The 16795-nt window shown below is 41.8% G+C and overlaps 1 protein-coding gene across 3 annotated transcripts in view; it reads right to left on the minus strand.

Annotated features, from left to right (window-relative positions):
* Positions 1–1784: 1784 nt before the first annotated feature.
* adgrl1a (adhesion G protein-coupled receptor L1a) overlaps positions 1785–16795 on the minus strand; it is a 106716-nt gene continuing 91705 nt past the window's right edge. For 2 of the 3 annotated variants that reach the window (XM_007572319.2, XM_007572321.2), the window contains 12 exons: positions 16581–16789; positions 15331–15504; positions 14477–14680; positions 13683–13903; positions 13267–13333; positions 13029–13120; positions 12753–12921; positions 11486–11641; positions 9312–9408; positions 5834–5956; positions 3539–3556; positions 1785–3434 (listed from right to left, as the gene is read on the minus strand). In XM_007572319.2, the coding sequence (XP_007572381.1) occupies positions 2521–3434; positions 3539–3556; positions 5834–5956; positions 9312–9408; positions 11486–11641; positions 12753–12921; positions 13029–13120; positions 13267–13333; positions 13683–13903; positions 14477–14680; positions 15331–15504; positions 16581–16789 (2444 nt within the window). In that variant the 3' untranslated portion in view covers positions 1785–2520. Of the gene's footprint in view, positions 3442–3538; positions 3557–5833; positions 5957–9311; positions 9409–11485; positions 11642–12752; positions 12922–13028; positions 13121–13266; positions 13334–13682; positions 13904–14476; positions 14681–15330; positions 15505–16580; positions 16790–16795 lie in introns of all 3 variants that reach the window. The other variant, XM_016660798.1, reaches the window with a different exon arrangement.

The following is a 16795-nucleotide window of genomic DNA, read 5'->3' on the forward strand; positions in this document are numbered from 1 at the left end:
TTTTTTTTTTTAACTTGCTGCAAGTTTAAAAGGATATAGTTTTAAAAAAGAAGATAGCGAATAAGTCAGTAGAAACAGAAAATCCAAAACATATGTACACTTCTGGAAAAAAAAAAACATAAAAGAAGGCAGACATTTTTAAAAGGTCAAATTGATTTTAACGGTTGACAGGAACCCTTTGAAGCATTTATCATTTGATGGCTAATTTTGCTTCACGTCGGGTGGCATATTAGAAACATTCCTCCCAATCAAATCAATCTGGTTTGTCATTTTCATCTTCTACCTCCCGTCTCTCTAGGCACTCTGACTCTTCCCGTCCTCCTCACTCATGACCACAACTGTATGAACAATATCCGTCTGAGGAGGAGGAGGAGGAGGAGTAACGGCAACTTTCACAGATGAGTATCTCGCCTTGTGTGATTTGCATTCAATTCTTGTCACGGGGGAAAAGAAAAAAAGAAAAAAAAAAGCCTGTTGAAGTTGTGTGCGCGATACAGTCTCACACTTAGAAAAAAATTAAAGAAAAATCTGACAGAGCACACATAGTTACATTCACACTTACATGCACACGGACACATGCTCACTGGGAAATAATGAGTTGTCACATAAGGCTCTGGAGTAATGCTGAAACTATCTTTACGAAACGGCAAAATGCAATATTCTCTGACAGCAAAACAAATGTCATTATTTTACATGCTAAAACCCATGTTAAAAGTATCTCGTCTGGTTAAATCTTCCAAATAATACAAGAGCAAAACTGAACCGCTTAGTGGACGCAGCTGGTCAGCCCGCAACGCTTCAACGTGCTGGTGAGGCACAGAATGACATTTGACCACATCTATCTCGCTTGCCCCACAGCACTATCTCCCCACTGCTTTTGGAAATTCAGCCTATAAAATGTCAAAAGGTTACAAATTAACATGTGATGGATTTTAATTACATAAAAAAAAAAATTGTGCCAGAACATTTTTTTGTTTCCCTTTTAGATATGAAATTAAAAAGAAAAAAAAGAAAATCATCACATCGTAATCACTCTCGGCTTTTCGTCTGATTTTCTCTCTCCGTTGAATCGATAAGGAATTTCATGGCAAAAAAATAAATAAAAAGGAAAAAAAAAAATAAGAAAAGAGTGAGAGATTACGGTCCGGGGGGAGAGAGATAGATAGAGTGTTTCATCCAGGTCACAAAGCATTTTTTATTCTTTTTCCTTCAACAATTTGTTGTAGTACAAGAAGTAATTTTCATAGTATTTATTATTTTTGTTGCTTTTGATCATCTGGTGTCTGTATTTACATAATAGGAATAAAGTAGATTCATGTGTGGTTTTCTATGTACACGGTTTTACCAACTGTCGGTCGGTGTGTCTGTGACGTCTGCAGTCCTGTTTGCCACAAGAACACACAGAAAGTCCGTTTCACTCTAGGCTCTAACAGCAAAGTACAAGGGGAGTGGGGCAGCAATGTGCACTCGCAGCCCCGGGATTTAGAAACTGAATACTCTCTTCAAACAACAGCAAGGCAGTCATTTAACGTTTCAAAGGCCTAAAAAGCAAACAAACACAGAGGACGGCGGAGAGCGTCGCCCAGTCTTATGGGTGAAGGCTCTCCAGCTCTGGATGGATGATACAGCACCTCCTCAGTCTCTGTCTCCACCTGTACTCCACTTCTGTACACTTGTGATTCACAGCGAGACTAAATGAAGGCAACTACACTGAATCAGCTCCCACTGCCTGCTCGGAACAAAAGCTTTTGCTCCCTTTTACTTAAATGGAGTATTGTCTTTGCTTTTTTTTTCTTTTTTTTTTTTTGATGTTCAGAAACAAGCACTTCAGGATGAGAGAGTGTGTGTGTGTGTGTGACAGAGAGAGAGAGAGAGAGAGAGAAAAAGAGAGAGAACAAGTGTGTGTGTGTGTATTTGCCTTGTAAATGTTCTAGTTTCTGTTCTGGCTCAATAAAAGATATTTTTGGCAACAATGAAGAGCTTTCTGTGAGATATTTTAGGTAATAATAGTGTACAATATTCCCTGTCTGCACAGCTAACTACCCCTATCAAATGATGACTTAAAAAAAAAAGATCTAAAGATGGTAAGAAAAGGAAATGAGACAAAATATAAAACAATATCCTCATCTCTTGAGGCGGGTCTGAACACATACATTTCTTTTAACAAAGTTTGAAAGTTTTGAAATATCCAAAGGTAACGGGGGGAGTGGATTGGTACATTCAGAGTGCTGGACTTGGCCTTTAGGGTACCAAAAACTGGGGTCACACAGAGGTATCAAAAGCTCTGATGAAAAACACCCATCGCTCATTTCCAGGCGATGGGGGAGCGTTGACGACATCAGCAGAGTCAGCTGTGACTCCCCCAGAAGCTCAGTCAGTTTTCTCATATGTAAGTTAAATAAAAGTCAAGAGAAATAAAGGCAACCGAATAAGCAGAGAGTGGAGACACATGAGAAAGAGACCGCTCAAAGGAGGCTCTGGCCCTTACGACAGTTTCCAGCCGCCTCCTTCAGGCTCCAGTCACAGGCTGGTGACCAGTTGCATCTGTCCGTCTCCCTCAGTGTGGGCGGGCTCCTGGGCCTGGAGGCCCTCCCCGCTGGGTCTTTGAGGTGGGGCCTGATAGAAGGTCTGCATGGGGGCCCCACGAGAACCGAGAGCAGGCCTCCCAGAGCTGTAGTACAGCTCTTCAGGCGGCTGAGCTGAACGCGGCACAACCTCCAGCGGCTCTGGACTGCTGTCGGGGTAGGGAGAGTCCCGCAGGTTGGTGATGCTGGTGTACAGGGAGTCGTGGGCAGGTGAGTCTGGTGCTCGATTGTCTCCCTGCCCACCACCACTCTGACCGCTGTTGCCGAGGCTCTCTGTAAGGTCGGCCGTGTAGCTCTCCGACTCCTCGGGATCGCTCTGGTAGAGGACTGACTGGGCGCGCTGCAACAGCAGGGGTTCTTCCAGAGCTTTGTAAAGCAGCTCTACGTCCTGAGGTGTTCTTTGCCGTCCGTCACTCAGAAACTCGTCGTCCTCGTCCATGCTGATGGAAGGCTCTGGTCCGCCCGCGGTTGTTCCCCGACCCACTCCGCAGTGAGGATGTCCCCTGACCAGACTGGCATACGTTCTGTCCCCCGCGTCAGTTCCGCCTCCTGCAGGTCCTCCGCCTACGCCGCCCCGCAGGTTGTTATGGACAAGCTCGGAGATGATCATTTTCTCAAAGGCTGCGGCGTCAGAGAGGTTTCGCCGGGTGCCTCCGCCTCCCAGGGTTTCTGAACTACGAGGGTTGAAAATGGGCGGAGGAGTGTCTCCGCCACTACCGCTAAGAAAGTCACAGCTGCCGCCACCTCCGCCCGCTGGGCCACTTCGCATGGAGTAGCTGTTGTTGAAGTTACCATTTAGCGGAAGGGTCTCCATTCCACAAGGGTCCCGGGGCTTAGAAAGTGTACTCTCTGCATCCAAAACAGGCAAACAGATTTAGCATTATTTTTTTATGGTGACATTTCAGATAAATGCGTAAAAAAAACAAAATCAGGTAAATATTAATTATACTTACTTGGGTCACGGAAAGTTCCTACACATCCCAAAGGAAAGCATGTGGAGCGAACAAACAAAATGAGTGAGAGACTCTCTTGGATAAAACAAAAAGAACAGTTTTAAATCTACGAGAAGTGAAACAACTGATGGCACCAATGCACTACAGTCTGTTTACTTCTTTGTCTGAATATTCCCAACTTTTAACAGATATAACAACACCTGCTGTGTCGCTTTCACATATTTCTGTTCGGATAAGTTGGAGAAGACACACACAAGGGATTAAATTCGCCTGTATCCCTCTGTAAACATGCCTCATCACCATGACGCTTAAATTTTCATGGTTTACTGTTACCTATTCTAACACGTTTCAAGCTTAAAAGAAGGCAGATCCCTAATTTTCAGTGTTTACTTGGAAGAATAAAACATTAAGCTCAACGTCTTTTCCTCACTCTGCTTAGGGCTGCGTTTGAACAGTCTTCTGCATATTTAGACTTTAGACACCCACCACTTGCTCTGTGCTGAAAAGAGCATTGAATAAAACGATAACACCTTCATTTCCAACTTTTTACAAGTGTCTAAGTTCTTCAGCAGAAAAGAAATGACCTCTGGCTCCCAAACCTCCTCAATTTCTACAAGAGAAGCATGCAACGCTAGTGCTGAGTGACAGACTGGAGGGAAGGCAGGCAGGAAAAGCATTGCAATACACTGTAACAAAATGCTTCTTGCTAACTCTAACCAACAGCTTCACACACACATTCAAGGCCTTTATTGAAGTTAGATTAACTGGGGAGGTGAAGCTCAGGGCTAACTGGGATTGTAGCAACTTTTTTTCATACCAGAAAAGTGTCTTGTGCATTTCTAATCTGTGCAGTTTGCTCTGTTGTTCCTGAATAAAATCCACTGCAATCAATTTGCCTTCACCTTCAACTAAGTCCACCTGTGAAATAATAATGGTTAAATAATAACCTTCGGTTAGCTATTCATCATCTGGTCCCCATGAACAATATACACATTTTAGGGGTATTTACAGAGTAAAACTGCTTACAGGGAAACCAGGAACCTTTTTCTAAAAAAAATATGATATGATATGATTTAATACAACAAATTTTGTGGCTAAGAACTGTGTTATTTTATTTTTTATTTTTCAAAAAAAAAAAAAAAAAAGATCTTTTTTGATCTCAGGAACAACATCTAAAACTCTTGTAGCTACTTTTTTGTCACCATACATCCAAGCATCCAGTCGGGTTCTTGTAACCTTGAAGCCACCAATTCCTACATCCTTGAAAACTGTTAGTAAAATATACAGTGGTACATAATTTACCTGAAAAAAAAAAAGAAAAAGAAACATTTTTTTTTTTTGCAGTGATAATTATTTCATGAACTATACCCCACAAGGAAAATAAAAACAGACTATGATTTCTTCACAGCAAAGGAAAAGCCACAGTTGGCTGGAAAGTATAAAGTGTGTTCATACTTAAATTTTCATGGCGTACTTTGACTTTAACCAACGGTCTTCTTTGGTGGCGGCGTGGGTAATTAAACATTCTAATGAAGTGCTCACTGCGCTCCCTACCACTCCTTTTCAGAAAATGACTTGGCTGTGAGGCCTGTGGCTATCAGGCTTGATACATAGTACAGAGAGGCCCTAAAATATTTAACAGGAGCTCCTCCTCAAACTTTCACATTACACCACCAGGAGTGATGCACAGCGGTTGCAAACTAAGCCATGAACCGGCAGCACCGAGTCACAACTTTCTTTTAACATTGTAAATATCTGCACATTTGACTAAAGGCATCCAAAAAGAGGAGAGCAGCTCCCATGATGAGCACACATATGACTGACCGTCGTCCAGATGGACCGTCGCCCCCCCTCCCCCACTCCCCCACAGAGATGATCTGATCCCTTTCTGTGGACACCGTGATTTGAGCCAACTATCTTTGCTGCTCGGGAACAGGAAAACCTTCCTAAAAAAAAAAAAAGCTGGCAGTCACAGCTGTAGCTAAACTTCTAATCAATTTGTGGCTGTTCTCGTGAAGATTCAAGATCTGACCAGATGGCTGGTTAGGCTGTAGGCACTGTTTGGCTCTGTTCTGCTCAGCCTAGTGAATCCGTCTGACAGCTACATAGTCTGGGGAAAGAGAAAGCACACACACACATACAAGGAGAAGGCTCCCACACACACATAAACCCCTCAACAGCAGCGAGTGTGCATCTACTATGTCAAACTACTGACAGCAAGAACGACGGCAAGTTGAGCTCATATTGTGCTGTCAAGACTGTCCACGCAGACTGAGGTGTTCATGAGGAGCTAACCTGTGGAGTTGAAGACTCCAGGTGAGGGCGGGGTGAAGCTTTCAGCCAGCAGAGTGTTGTAGGGTGAAGTACCAGAGCGGGTCTGTAACACCGGGTTTGTCAGAAGGTGGTTGCCCATGGTCGCTGCAAAGCGCAAACATTTGAAAAAAAAGAAAAAAAAAAAGAAAAACGAGCACAACCATAAATATCACTGTAAATTTACCCTAAATGCATGCACACGAAAAACAGAGCACCCAATAGGCGCGCCACTGAAATTCAGACTCTAATAGCATCTGAAATCAGAACAATAGTTACTATTTATTCAGATGGGGTTATTTTCTCATGCCACTTCTTTATAGAGTAATACATTTCGCAGTATTCCCTTCAATTTTTTCGTCTGCTGATTGTAACCTTTGAGCAAAAAGAAAAAGGAAAAAAATAAAAAACAATTGAGAGGAAGGGCACTGTTTGGGGGATTGTTTTTTTCTTTTCCTCCCCTTCCACCTTTGGTTCATGACGATGTAGTCAGATGGGGGGAGAACAGTAATGCATGCCATTATGTAGGCTACGGGTGCAGTCATGGAAACACAGTTAATTTCACAGTGAAATGTGAATGCCACTACAAGACAAATATAATTCAAAGAAATGGCACACTGAGACTGTTGTATAATGCCCATGTATGGCTCCAGCCTGAGGCAACTCGAACAGAAATGCCATGAAATTAAAAATAGGACAGCATGACGGAGAGTCGTCCAAGGCAAAGTGCAACCTTCAGGTCCCCTGCCTACCGTTCATCACACAGCGAGGAAGAAGGGGGATTCTAAAAAAGCAGTAAAAAAAAAAATGCACTCACACACAGCTATTTATTTGTCATTTCCCCTCCTGCCACACTTCCTCTGTCCATCTTTCTGGCAGGCTGCACAAGCCTGTCTCCTGTTCATTCTCTGGCTTGCGTTGCTGCGATAAATCCACCAACTTTTTCTCAGTTCCTCGCGCCAGGACTTTTTCAAGCATCACCAAATTAGTCGGGATTAGCTGTCTGTGCGTACCTCCTTGCGGGAATATCTTGTAGGGAATTAAAGAAAGTAGCTCAAAGTGTAAAGAAAAGTAGGGCAAGGGGAAGCATGGGATGCTCTCAGTCTGTGTATAATACATAAATATATATTTTTTTTCTGGACAGATTACTATTGTCGGGAAGAGACTCTGGTTCATACGGAAGTGCATAGAAGAAATCAAAGCGATCTTAGATGGCAGCGATAACACATCTCTCCTCCAGACTCAGCTCTGTAATTATTTCTCCATGATAGCGTCTTACACTATACATGTCTCCCCAGATGCCTTCCTCTTTAACTTTCTGCCAAACTTCTCTCAGCCGCACGGAAAAAAAAAGGCTTCACAGCTCATTTGTTTGTGTTTGACAGCACATCATGAAGTGATCCACACAGTACGTCTCCTCCAGGTCTGGTGATTGCTCTATCGCGACAAAAAAACCAAAAAAAAACAAAAACCTCCAGAAACCAACAAACCGAGCCGCACAAAGACACAGACTGACATAGACACCTCTCATCTATCCAGCTCGCTCGCAACACACCTCGTCCTCACCCCCTGCCTTGCTCCTGTCTCTCTCCTCAATTAGAATAATTACCCCCTGTTCGCTCACACGCTAATCAGTTCATTAAAAACAAAATGGATGAAATTAGCATAGAGAGTGATGGCTGATTTAGCGACTGCCTCAGTGTCATGATCAACAGCGACCCTCCCCACCTTAAAAAACGAGTCTGGAACCTGAGCCAACCTAGATCATCTCGGCGCCACTGATTGCAGCTGCTGTGACGACGCCATTTGCAAAAGGCTGCGATTATCAGCGACGCCGGCGTTTCATGAGTCTTTTTTTTATGCCGGGCTGAAAAATTCTTTCAACTTTAGATAGGAAGACATTGTAGGAAGCTGAGTTAGTCAACTTGAAGAAAGAAGACTCTATTGGATGCAGGTTTTAGATGTGTTTCTGGTACCAGTAGGAGCTTTACTTGGTTGGTTACAGATGCTGTTGACTTCAAAATACTCAGGTAAGCTGTGGCATCAAAATGATTCCAACTTTGGATACTAAGAGGTCTAAAGTTGTTGCAAAAAGTACCACCCATACCATGGAGTACGGTTAGCATTGCTCCAAATCCTAGTTGAAAGTGAAACTCATCTACCCAATTTGCAGTTTCCAATTTTTTGCTCTCCACTCCACTCACATTGAGCTTGTATGAATTACAGCCTTTTCTTAACCAAATCAAAGAAGAGGTTGTACATGACAATCACAGAAAATCAGCAGTTTCTGAAAACCTTTAAGGAGCCAATCATGCCATGTCACTTAAATCACTCATCTTCTCCATTCTGACATCTCAATGTTGCCACTCCGGTGGCAACATCTCAATAAATTTAGTCTTCTGAATTTAAAAGGCTAACTTTACTGAGATGTTGTCGCATGAGTGGCTGGTTCAATATTTGTTTTTAACAATTAAACAAGTGAGTGAAAAATAGTCTGCTGCTAAAGACCAACTATATGTATGTTCACCCAGATCTGTTTTTAGCACTAGTGGCCTTTATTCACATAACTTGACAGGAAGAGCAGAAGACGTGGAAGAACATGCAGTAAATGGCCCGGGGCCGGGAATCAAACCTGGGATAGCTGTAGCCTGTGTGTATGCTGCACTTGTTTTACCACTGAACCATCTGATACCCTCACCTAGATCCGTTTTGACGCAACATCATTGACACATTTCAGTTTGTATTAAAAGTCAGTTTAAAGATGAATTTGTTCGTTCTGAGACTCTTTTCAGTGCTGCTATCATGTCAGTGTCAGACGAATTTGTGTTTACACAACCCTAAAAGGAGGAAAGAGGACAGAAGTCAACTGCCTCACCGTGCCTCTTATATCAACTGTAAAGAAAATACGGTTAAAGAGAGGCAATGTTCAATGATTTTTTTATGTTGTAATCCTGTTGCGTTTTGGCAAGAGTATGTCAAAGCCATTCCAACGTTGCCTCGGGAAACAAGATAAACAGGTAAAAAAGCAACATAAAAAGCCTCCTTTCAGAGCAGAAAGAAGCCAAGCTCCATATATTTCAGCTGTTGCTTCGGGACATCACTGACTCGCAGCTGCTGCGAGCATCACCTAAGTGAAACACAGCAGGTTGCGAAACTCACCAACCTGGTAAAAGAGACGGTCAAAGAGGAAAGTCTTTGACCGTCTCTTTTAACTTTTGGTGCTAATAATCGCTATTTGCAAACTGCATCAGTAAATAACCTTACAGCAACACTAGAAAAGCATGAGCACACATTTCATCATCCTGCATACAGGACTGTGAACACATTTGCTGCGAATTACAATATTTTTTTTCTCCTCTGCTGTGTCCACTCTTGGTTAGTTCTGCGTTTGTGTTTGCAAGTATTTAAGTGTGAATAATTCAAAGGGGGTGAAAGAGCGAGGGTGAAAGAGCGAGGGTCTCACCGCGGTTGAGTGTCGGGGTGCTGTTTATGTCTCCTGCCATGAATGAAGATTCTGTCTGCTTTCGAACCGTGTCGTTCCACATCCTACGGATTCGACTCTGGGGGCAAAGCAGAGTGCAGTGAGTGGCAGATGACACACATTTGTCCCATTTACATGATTCAGGCCATAAAGCAAAGGTTAACAGGCCAAATTAAATTAGTGTGGTGGCCAGTCCTACTGGTGCGCTGTCAGTCTTCTGTCATTGTTTAGAAAACGGCAATATTCACTTGAGTAAATAACATAAAACTGAAGTAATTTTTTGGACTTAAAGAGGAATGTTCAAGGGTCAGCACACAGCTAGAAACTACAGAAAAGGCCCAAAACGTAGGTGTAGTGATGGACCCAAACTTGAACCTGGAAAGACACATAAAGACAATTACAAAGTCGGCCTTCTATCACCTGAATAACATTTCTAGAATTAAAGGGTTAATATCCCAGCAGATCTTGAGGGACTCATCCATGCGTTTATCTTTAGTCACATTGCAATGCAACCGACTCCACCGGTTTGCATAAAAAGCCCGTCAGAAAGCCTCAGCTCACCCAGAGCTCGTGCTCTCATGAAAACTACAGAAATGGAGAGCATCACCCAAGTTCTAAAGTTCTTACACTGACTCGCTTTAGCTCAGAGAATAGACCTTAAAGTATTTTCTTGTTTTATAAACTAACTTTGGCTTGGCACCAAAACACACTAAAGACTTGTTGTTCTTGTAGCAACCTTCCAGATCACTCAGGTCTTCTGGTTCTGTTTTCATTCAAACCAACTTGGCCCTGTGTAAAAGAATAATCACTGTTTTTGTTAAGTCGTGAATTGCCTATTATAACCAAAGAGTTTTTTGGTTCAATTTCACTAGCCTCACACTGGCCTGGTTACTCTCTGACCTGTATAATCAAAAAATCACATTAACAAAACCTTTCTGACAGACTCATTGCCAGCTATTGTAAATGCTTGCTGCCAGGGGTGGCACAACCTGTTATTAAGTTTAGAGGGCAATTACATTTTCACATAGGGCCGGACTGGTTCGACGTTTTTTTCCCTTAAGAAATCAAATAACCATTTAAAAGCTCAGGCTTGTGTTTACTCAGGTTACTTTTGTGTAACTCTGATGATTTGTTAAATTTAAATCTGTAAGGTAAAAAATACGGCACTGAATGTTTTCCATGTTGACTCCATATGCATCCAGAGGACACATATTATATACAGTAAGCTGTGGCTAGATTTTTGTAAATCAGTGTGATAGCTGTAATCAACTCCAGGAGGCTTTGTGTGATCTACAAAGAACAATAGACAAGCATGTCAGACAAAAGAAATTCGGGCGTGGGGTAAAGAGGCGTGCAACTTTGCCACATTATCATGGTGGGTTAATGAGCTCGCGATGCGCAAGATGTGATTGCAGTAGCTGATACAATTGTTGCATGTTATTACATTTTGGAAACGCTTGTTTGTTGATTGTAAAGAATACTCGGCCATGTTTGTTTGTGTCTCATGTGTCTCTCCAAAGATCACAGCATGAACAGGATTTCAGCAACTCCTCTGTGATGGTTTCTGCATCTATATAAATACACGAGCTTCTAAAGATATCTTTACAAATGAGTCATCTCGGATGTACAGCACTGATCTGCCAACACTTTCCGGAAAGGTTGCAGTCAAACTTTCAAAACAAATTGTGAATATGCAGGCGGATGAAACAGGATTGTTTATTTGTAATGATGCAAATGGTGATGTAACACTCTTCATTCCCCTGTCCTACAGAACAATGTGTCATTTATGTCTTGATTGTGGTTTATAAGTGAGTGGAAAAAGTAAGTTATTCTCCAGAAAACAATCTCTGAATCATAAGTTTTGGTAAATAATCAAACTTCTGTAACACTTTATGCTTCCAAATCTTACATAAGAGAGCTATCGCTCTTTTTTTAGCAATATTCTTACATAGCCACCAATAGTCATATGAATAATTTGTTTTTCCTTTATACTCCACAGAAAAAAAAACAACAAACAAATAGATGTGAAGTCATTTTGCAGCAAAGACAGATTTCCTTCCGATTTCCTCAATGGGAAACACACAATTTGATTATCCAAAAGGTGCGTAAAGACGAGCGTCTGCGTGGTTTTGTGAGCGAGTCTGTCTTGTCTGCACCTGTCTGTGGGCAGCTGCATGGCGAGCTTGGCTGCCGCTGTAGTAGCGGTTGTTGGCGCGCAGGCCGGAGTTCTTCAGGGAGCCGTGGGAGCTGCTGGTGGAGGAGCGGCTGCAACAGTAGGAGTGACGCAGACATTTACTGTACTCCTTATGGACCTGCGAGAAGGAATAAAAACAACACCGGCGAGGTGAGCGGGGTTGAAGGAATGATTCATAAACTGAGAAATATAGTTTCAATAGGCTGAATGCAAGCTGGGTATTTCATTCAGCAATTTAAAAATGTACCAAATGCAATGCATCTAAGCAGGCATGATGAATTTTAATTACATATATTACACTGGACTTAAGAGTTTCTTTAGATAATTATTAATTAAAGTACCCTGTTATTATGGAGGCTCTAGTTGAATGAAGTGATACTAAACTTGCACTTCTTACTAAAATAAAAAAATATATATATATTGCATGTTCATTATGCAATCAGTGTCAAGATCGTTATACTGCTTTGCAAAAGCATTCGAACCCATTTAACATTTCCACTTCACAACCACACACTTTTATTTTATTTTTTTATTATTTCATGTTATGACCTGCACAAAGTCATTCATAATTCATAAGTGGAAGAACCACCTTTCGATGCAAAACAGCTGCAAGTCATTTCAGGTATCTTTTTAGCAGCTTGGTATTTTTAAAAACAGACTTGTTTGTCGTTTTCTTTCTAAAACAGACTCAGCATGATGCTGCCACCACTGTGCTTCAACACAGGGATGGTGTGACGTTCAGTGTAAGTTTTCTACATTTCGTTTTTGTCTCATCTGACCAGCGCAACCGTTACAGCACGATTGTTGTGTTCACTGGATGGCTTGGGCGAAACTGTAATAAGGACAGAAACGGGATTTATTTGAGGCCAGATTTATGGAGTACGTGATAAACACTTGTCCTTTTGACAGATTTCTTGGTGTTTATACTAATGCTTGCTGATGTTCTCCACAGAATCAAGTTACTGACAATAGGTGACTTCTGAAGGATTTTATTTTGTATAATTATTACTTGAGTATCAAAGTGGAGGAGGATAAATACAAATTGTCACAACACTTTTGTATTCGTAAAACACTTAGCTGACAACCAGTATATAAAATCTTTCATTCATTTCACATTAATGCCCTTATAAGTAGGTCTATGATGTAACAATTCCAACAACATGCAAAACATGAACACATTTAAGGCAGATGGATATTTTTACTAGACTTTAAGCGATTTGTTTTGCTACCTTCTTCTGCAGTGCACAGTGGAAGATGAAGATGAACATTCCCTGGAAGGCATTGAAGGTGGTGAACAGGTAGGCCATGATTACTGTGTTCTCATTAATAAAGAGGAGGCCAAAAGCCCATGTTAGCCCAAGCAAGAACAGCAGCGCAATGGCCCCGAGAGCCCATGACCTGAGAGAATTGGACAAAAAAAAAAAAAAAAACGGAAAATAAGAGCTCATCTTAGGGTGGTGTTCAACAGAAAAACTGATTCAGGTTATTTAATAACTAGAACTAACTTTATGTTATCCAGACGACTCGAATCTGGCTTGAGTGCTGACGAATTGCGAATCATTTTATGGAGCGTGATCATGAGGAAAATGAGGTTGAGCTACAAACACACGATAAAAGAAGTTAACAAATCCCGTCCGCAAATGTATTTGCATTGTTTAGTTTCCCAAAATCAAAGGACCTCTCCATGAGTACTCTTCATTTGAAAAACTGAGGTGTAAAGAATAGTGTTTGACAAGCTAATACCATAATAACAAATGACACGGGTCCAATGAAGCTCCAGATGAAGTAGTTATCCACTCGCAGCCAGCATCTGGAGTGGCACAGAGGAGAGAGTTATGTGCGGCTAAGCTCAGGAACAAACATACAGACACACCAAGTCATGTGCACGCATAAAAAAAAAAAAAAAAACACACACACACACGCACCTACACGCACACACACACACACACACACACACATGCGCACATTACATCCCTGTCTCAGCGGATTATGTTATAAAGGCTAATAATCGGGCTTCGGCTAAGTGTACTCAGAAAACACGGTCTGTGGGGAGGCACGAGAGCCACTCACACAGCACTGCATATTACATTTCCAGCTGGGGGAATAACATAATCCTACTTCTCAATCTGCAGGTGCAAAAGGCCTGTCTTCACACGTACGCTTTCTTGGTCCCATAGCTCCTGTAGTCTATGGCTGCAGAGATGCCCACCACCAGCGCGGGGAAGCAGTAGCCGCACAGATAGTAGTACTTTTTGCGCGAGTACTCGCTCTCAAAGACCTCCACGAGCATGAGATAGAGTTGCACACCCTCCAGACACATCCAGGAGAAGGCAGCCAAGAAGAAAAAATGGAGAAGGCCAGCAAAGATGGGACAGACGATCTGAGGGCAGCGATAAGGAAGAAGGATGACAGAAGAGAAGAGGAGTGAAAGGAAAAAAAAAAAAATTAGGACGAAGTAAGAGGAATCATTGAGGTTAAGACATTTAACCAAGCGAAAAACAGGGAGAGGACAGAACAGGGTCACTATCAGGTACCGAACACGAAAAAGGGGGGAAAAAAAGAAAAGCTGCCCCTCGGTGACTGGTGCTCTGCATATCATTGAGGGGTAATTTATTACCTTGTCTAGTAAAGGTTTTATAGAGTAAATTAATGACACAATGCCTCAGCTTCAGTTTCACAGCAATTCAGTGGGAAAAAAAAGTTTGTAAAATCACCTGAGTTGTGCTGTAAATGTCATTCTCAAGTTAATTATGCATAGAAACTAACCTGACCTTTTGACTCTGTCTCATTTACAACATATAAGCAAGTAAATTGAGTTCTAAAGGAGGCTTCATAGCATAAAAAAAAAGGACACGCGCTTAATTACCAAGGGGGGGGGGGCGGACAACAAAATCATGCGTAAAAATGTATACAAAGGAGGCGAGGGAGGAGGTTCTTTGGCTGAAAAACTCACGTGATATTCCGTCTTGTCGATACCGATGAGGAAAAGCAGCTCGGCGATAAAGAGGTTGATGCAGAGGTTCTTGTGGATTGTATTGCGGTCAGTCTGCAGACCCCGCAGGAAGCAGAAAGTGGAGATGCAGATGGCCAGACACACCAAGGAGATGACGATGCCCACCCAGGTGATGACGAACAGGATGAGTTCGTGCATCCGACCCTAGCGGATTAAAAAGCGACAGAGAAAATAAACAGGTGTAAGGAGTGTTGAAAGGAAAACGGTGGGGGTGTGGGATTAGACACAAACAATTTCCCCGTGTCAAAAAAAAAAAAAAAAAAAAACCCCCAACTTATCAGACCTAGTTAGTGCAAAAACACAAAACAAAAAAAAAAAAAAAAAAACTCCAGAAAAAAACAGAATGTTGTGAAGGAAGAATAGTGGGACAGAAGATAAGCAGCAGAAACAAAAGAGGGAAGGATGGAAAAAAGGGGGTAGGGAAGAGAAAGAGCCAAATTGCCTTATTTAATATTTGTAAATATATGCACAGAGCTAAAATGTGAAGACAAAAGACAAGACGTTCTGAAAAAAACATGACATTTAAATCCATGTGAATGTCAGCTAGAAGTAGTGGGACATGAATTTGTAAGCTGTTGCCTCCCTGAATGTCAGCGTGAAAGAAGAAAAAGACAAAATTCAAAACAAAGAGCCTGTCAGCCTTGAGAAGGGAACATTATTGTGCATGTGTGTGTGAGGGTGTGTGAGGGTTTGTCAGTGAGTGAGCGCTAATGCTCACGCGAGCGAATGTCGGCATAAATTAACCCACTTCCATCTTAAATGTGTGTCTGCGTGCCACGCCCTCGCCGCCTTACGTCCGCCTCGTGGTGAGCCATTAGCACGGCGAAGTTGGTGAGGTGGCTGCAGGAGCACGTGGTGTGTGTGCCGTTGGTGTCCAGCAGCCTGCAGCCCTGCGACGACCACTGGCCCGTCATGGAGCGCTCAGAGTAGTTCCAAAACGAGCAATTAGGAGTGTAGTAATTCTTGTTCTGCAGAAAAGATGGTCATCGAATGTGTTAAAACATTAAAAAGATGATTTTAAATGACGGTTTTAAATAAGGGCAATTATCCAAGACAGCCACCTCCAACAGTATGCAAAAAAATAAACCTAATAACTGGTTGTGTCACCCGCTGGCTGCAACGATGCTATCAAGTGTTTGTGATAACCGGTAATGAGGGTTTTACATCTCTGCGCAGGAATTCTGTCTCACTCCTCTTTTGCAGGACAATTTTAATTTAGCCACAACAAAGAGTTTTAAAACATGAACAGGTGTGTTTGAAGTCAATCAAAATTGAAGCCAATTTTGATTGACTTTGGCTGAGCCCCTCGCAAAAATTTTTATTTTTCCTTTTTTTTTTTGAGACACTCAAATGTGAACTTGCTGGCATGGTTTGGATTCTTGTTTGACTGTCGGAGTGTAGGAGTGTTAGTTTTACCTCAGATATAAAGACATGCAAACTTTAAAAAAATTTGGTCTTGTGAGATAACGTTTTATGGTTTTCCAGGCATATTTTTGCTCTCTCTCTTCTTTTTTGACTTTTAAACAAACATGGATGTTAAACGAAGCAAATAAGGTCTCCAAAGCTTTACATGTTTTTGTTGAGTCACCTGTAAGCTTTTAATTTGGTAGGTCACAGTTCACAAAGCTTTCTCCTTTTTGTGGTTGGCTGAAGTCCCAAATTTTAAAAAATGACTTTGCAAATATTCCGGACTGATGTGAATGAGTTTGGGTCTCATCTCTTCTTAAATGTCTCAGATCATGGCAAAATGTTTTGCCGTTTGGGATTTGTAATCCTACTTCATGTCTAACATGTTCTATTTGAATAATATTTTAGTAATCAGGCCTGAATGTGGCCAGTGAAATTGAACTCAGCTTCCATAACAGTTAATTCATAATTTAACAAGGACAAAAGTCCAGAATGATCTGAGTAACATTTCTTCTGCAATACATGAAAACAGCATTTGAAAACTTCAGCTTTTGTTTGACGACTTAAAACCATTTAAATACGACCCCCCCCCCCAAAAAAAAAAAAAAATAAAAAAAAAAATAAGAAATAACACTACCTGAAGATGTTTGAGTGTGAAGATGACCGGCTGAGTCAGAAACACTCTGCTGGACTCTTTGTTGATGGAGGCGGCGATTACATGGGAGTTGACCGCCAGTCGCTTCCTCTCATAGTTCGGTCCCTCCATTTCTATTTTCACCGTAGCATTCTCAGTGGACAGGAAAGACCCCAAATTTTTGTACAGAATGAACACCACTTTTACTTGTCCTGCAA

Source organism: Poecilia formosa, unplaced genomic scaffold, assembly GCF_000485575.1.
Source record: "Poecilia formosa unplaced genomic scaffold, Poecilia_formosa-5.1.2 Scaffold298, whole genome shotgun sequence".
Classification (NCBI taxonomy): domain Eukaryota; kingdom Metazoa; phylum Chordata; class Actinopteri; order Cyprinodontiformes; family Poeciliidae; genus Poecilia; species Poecilia formosa.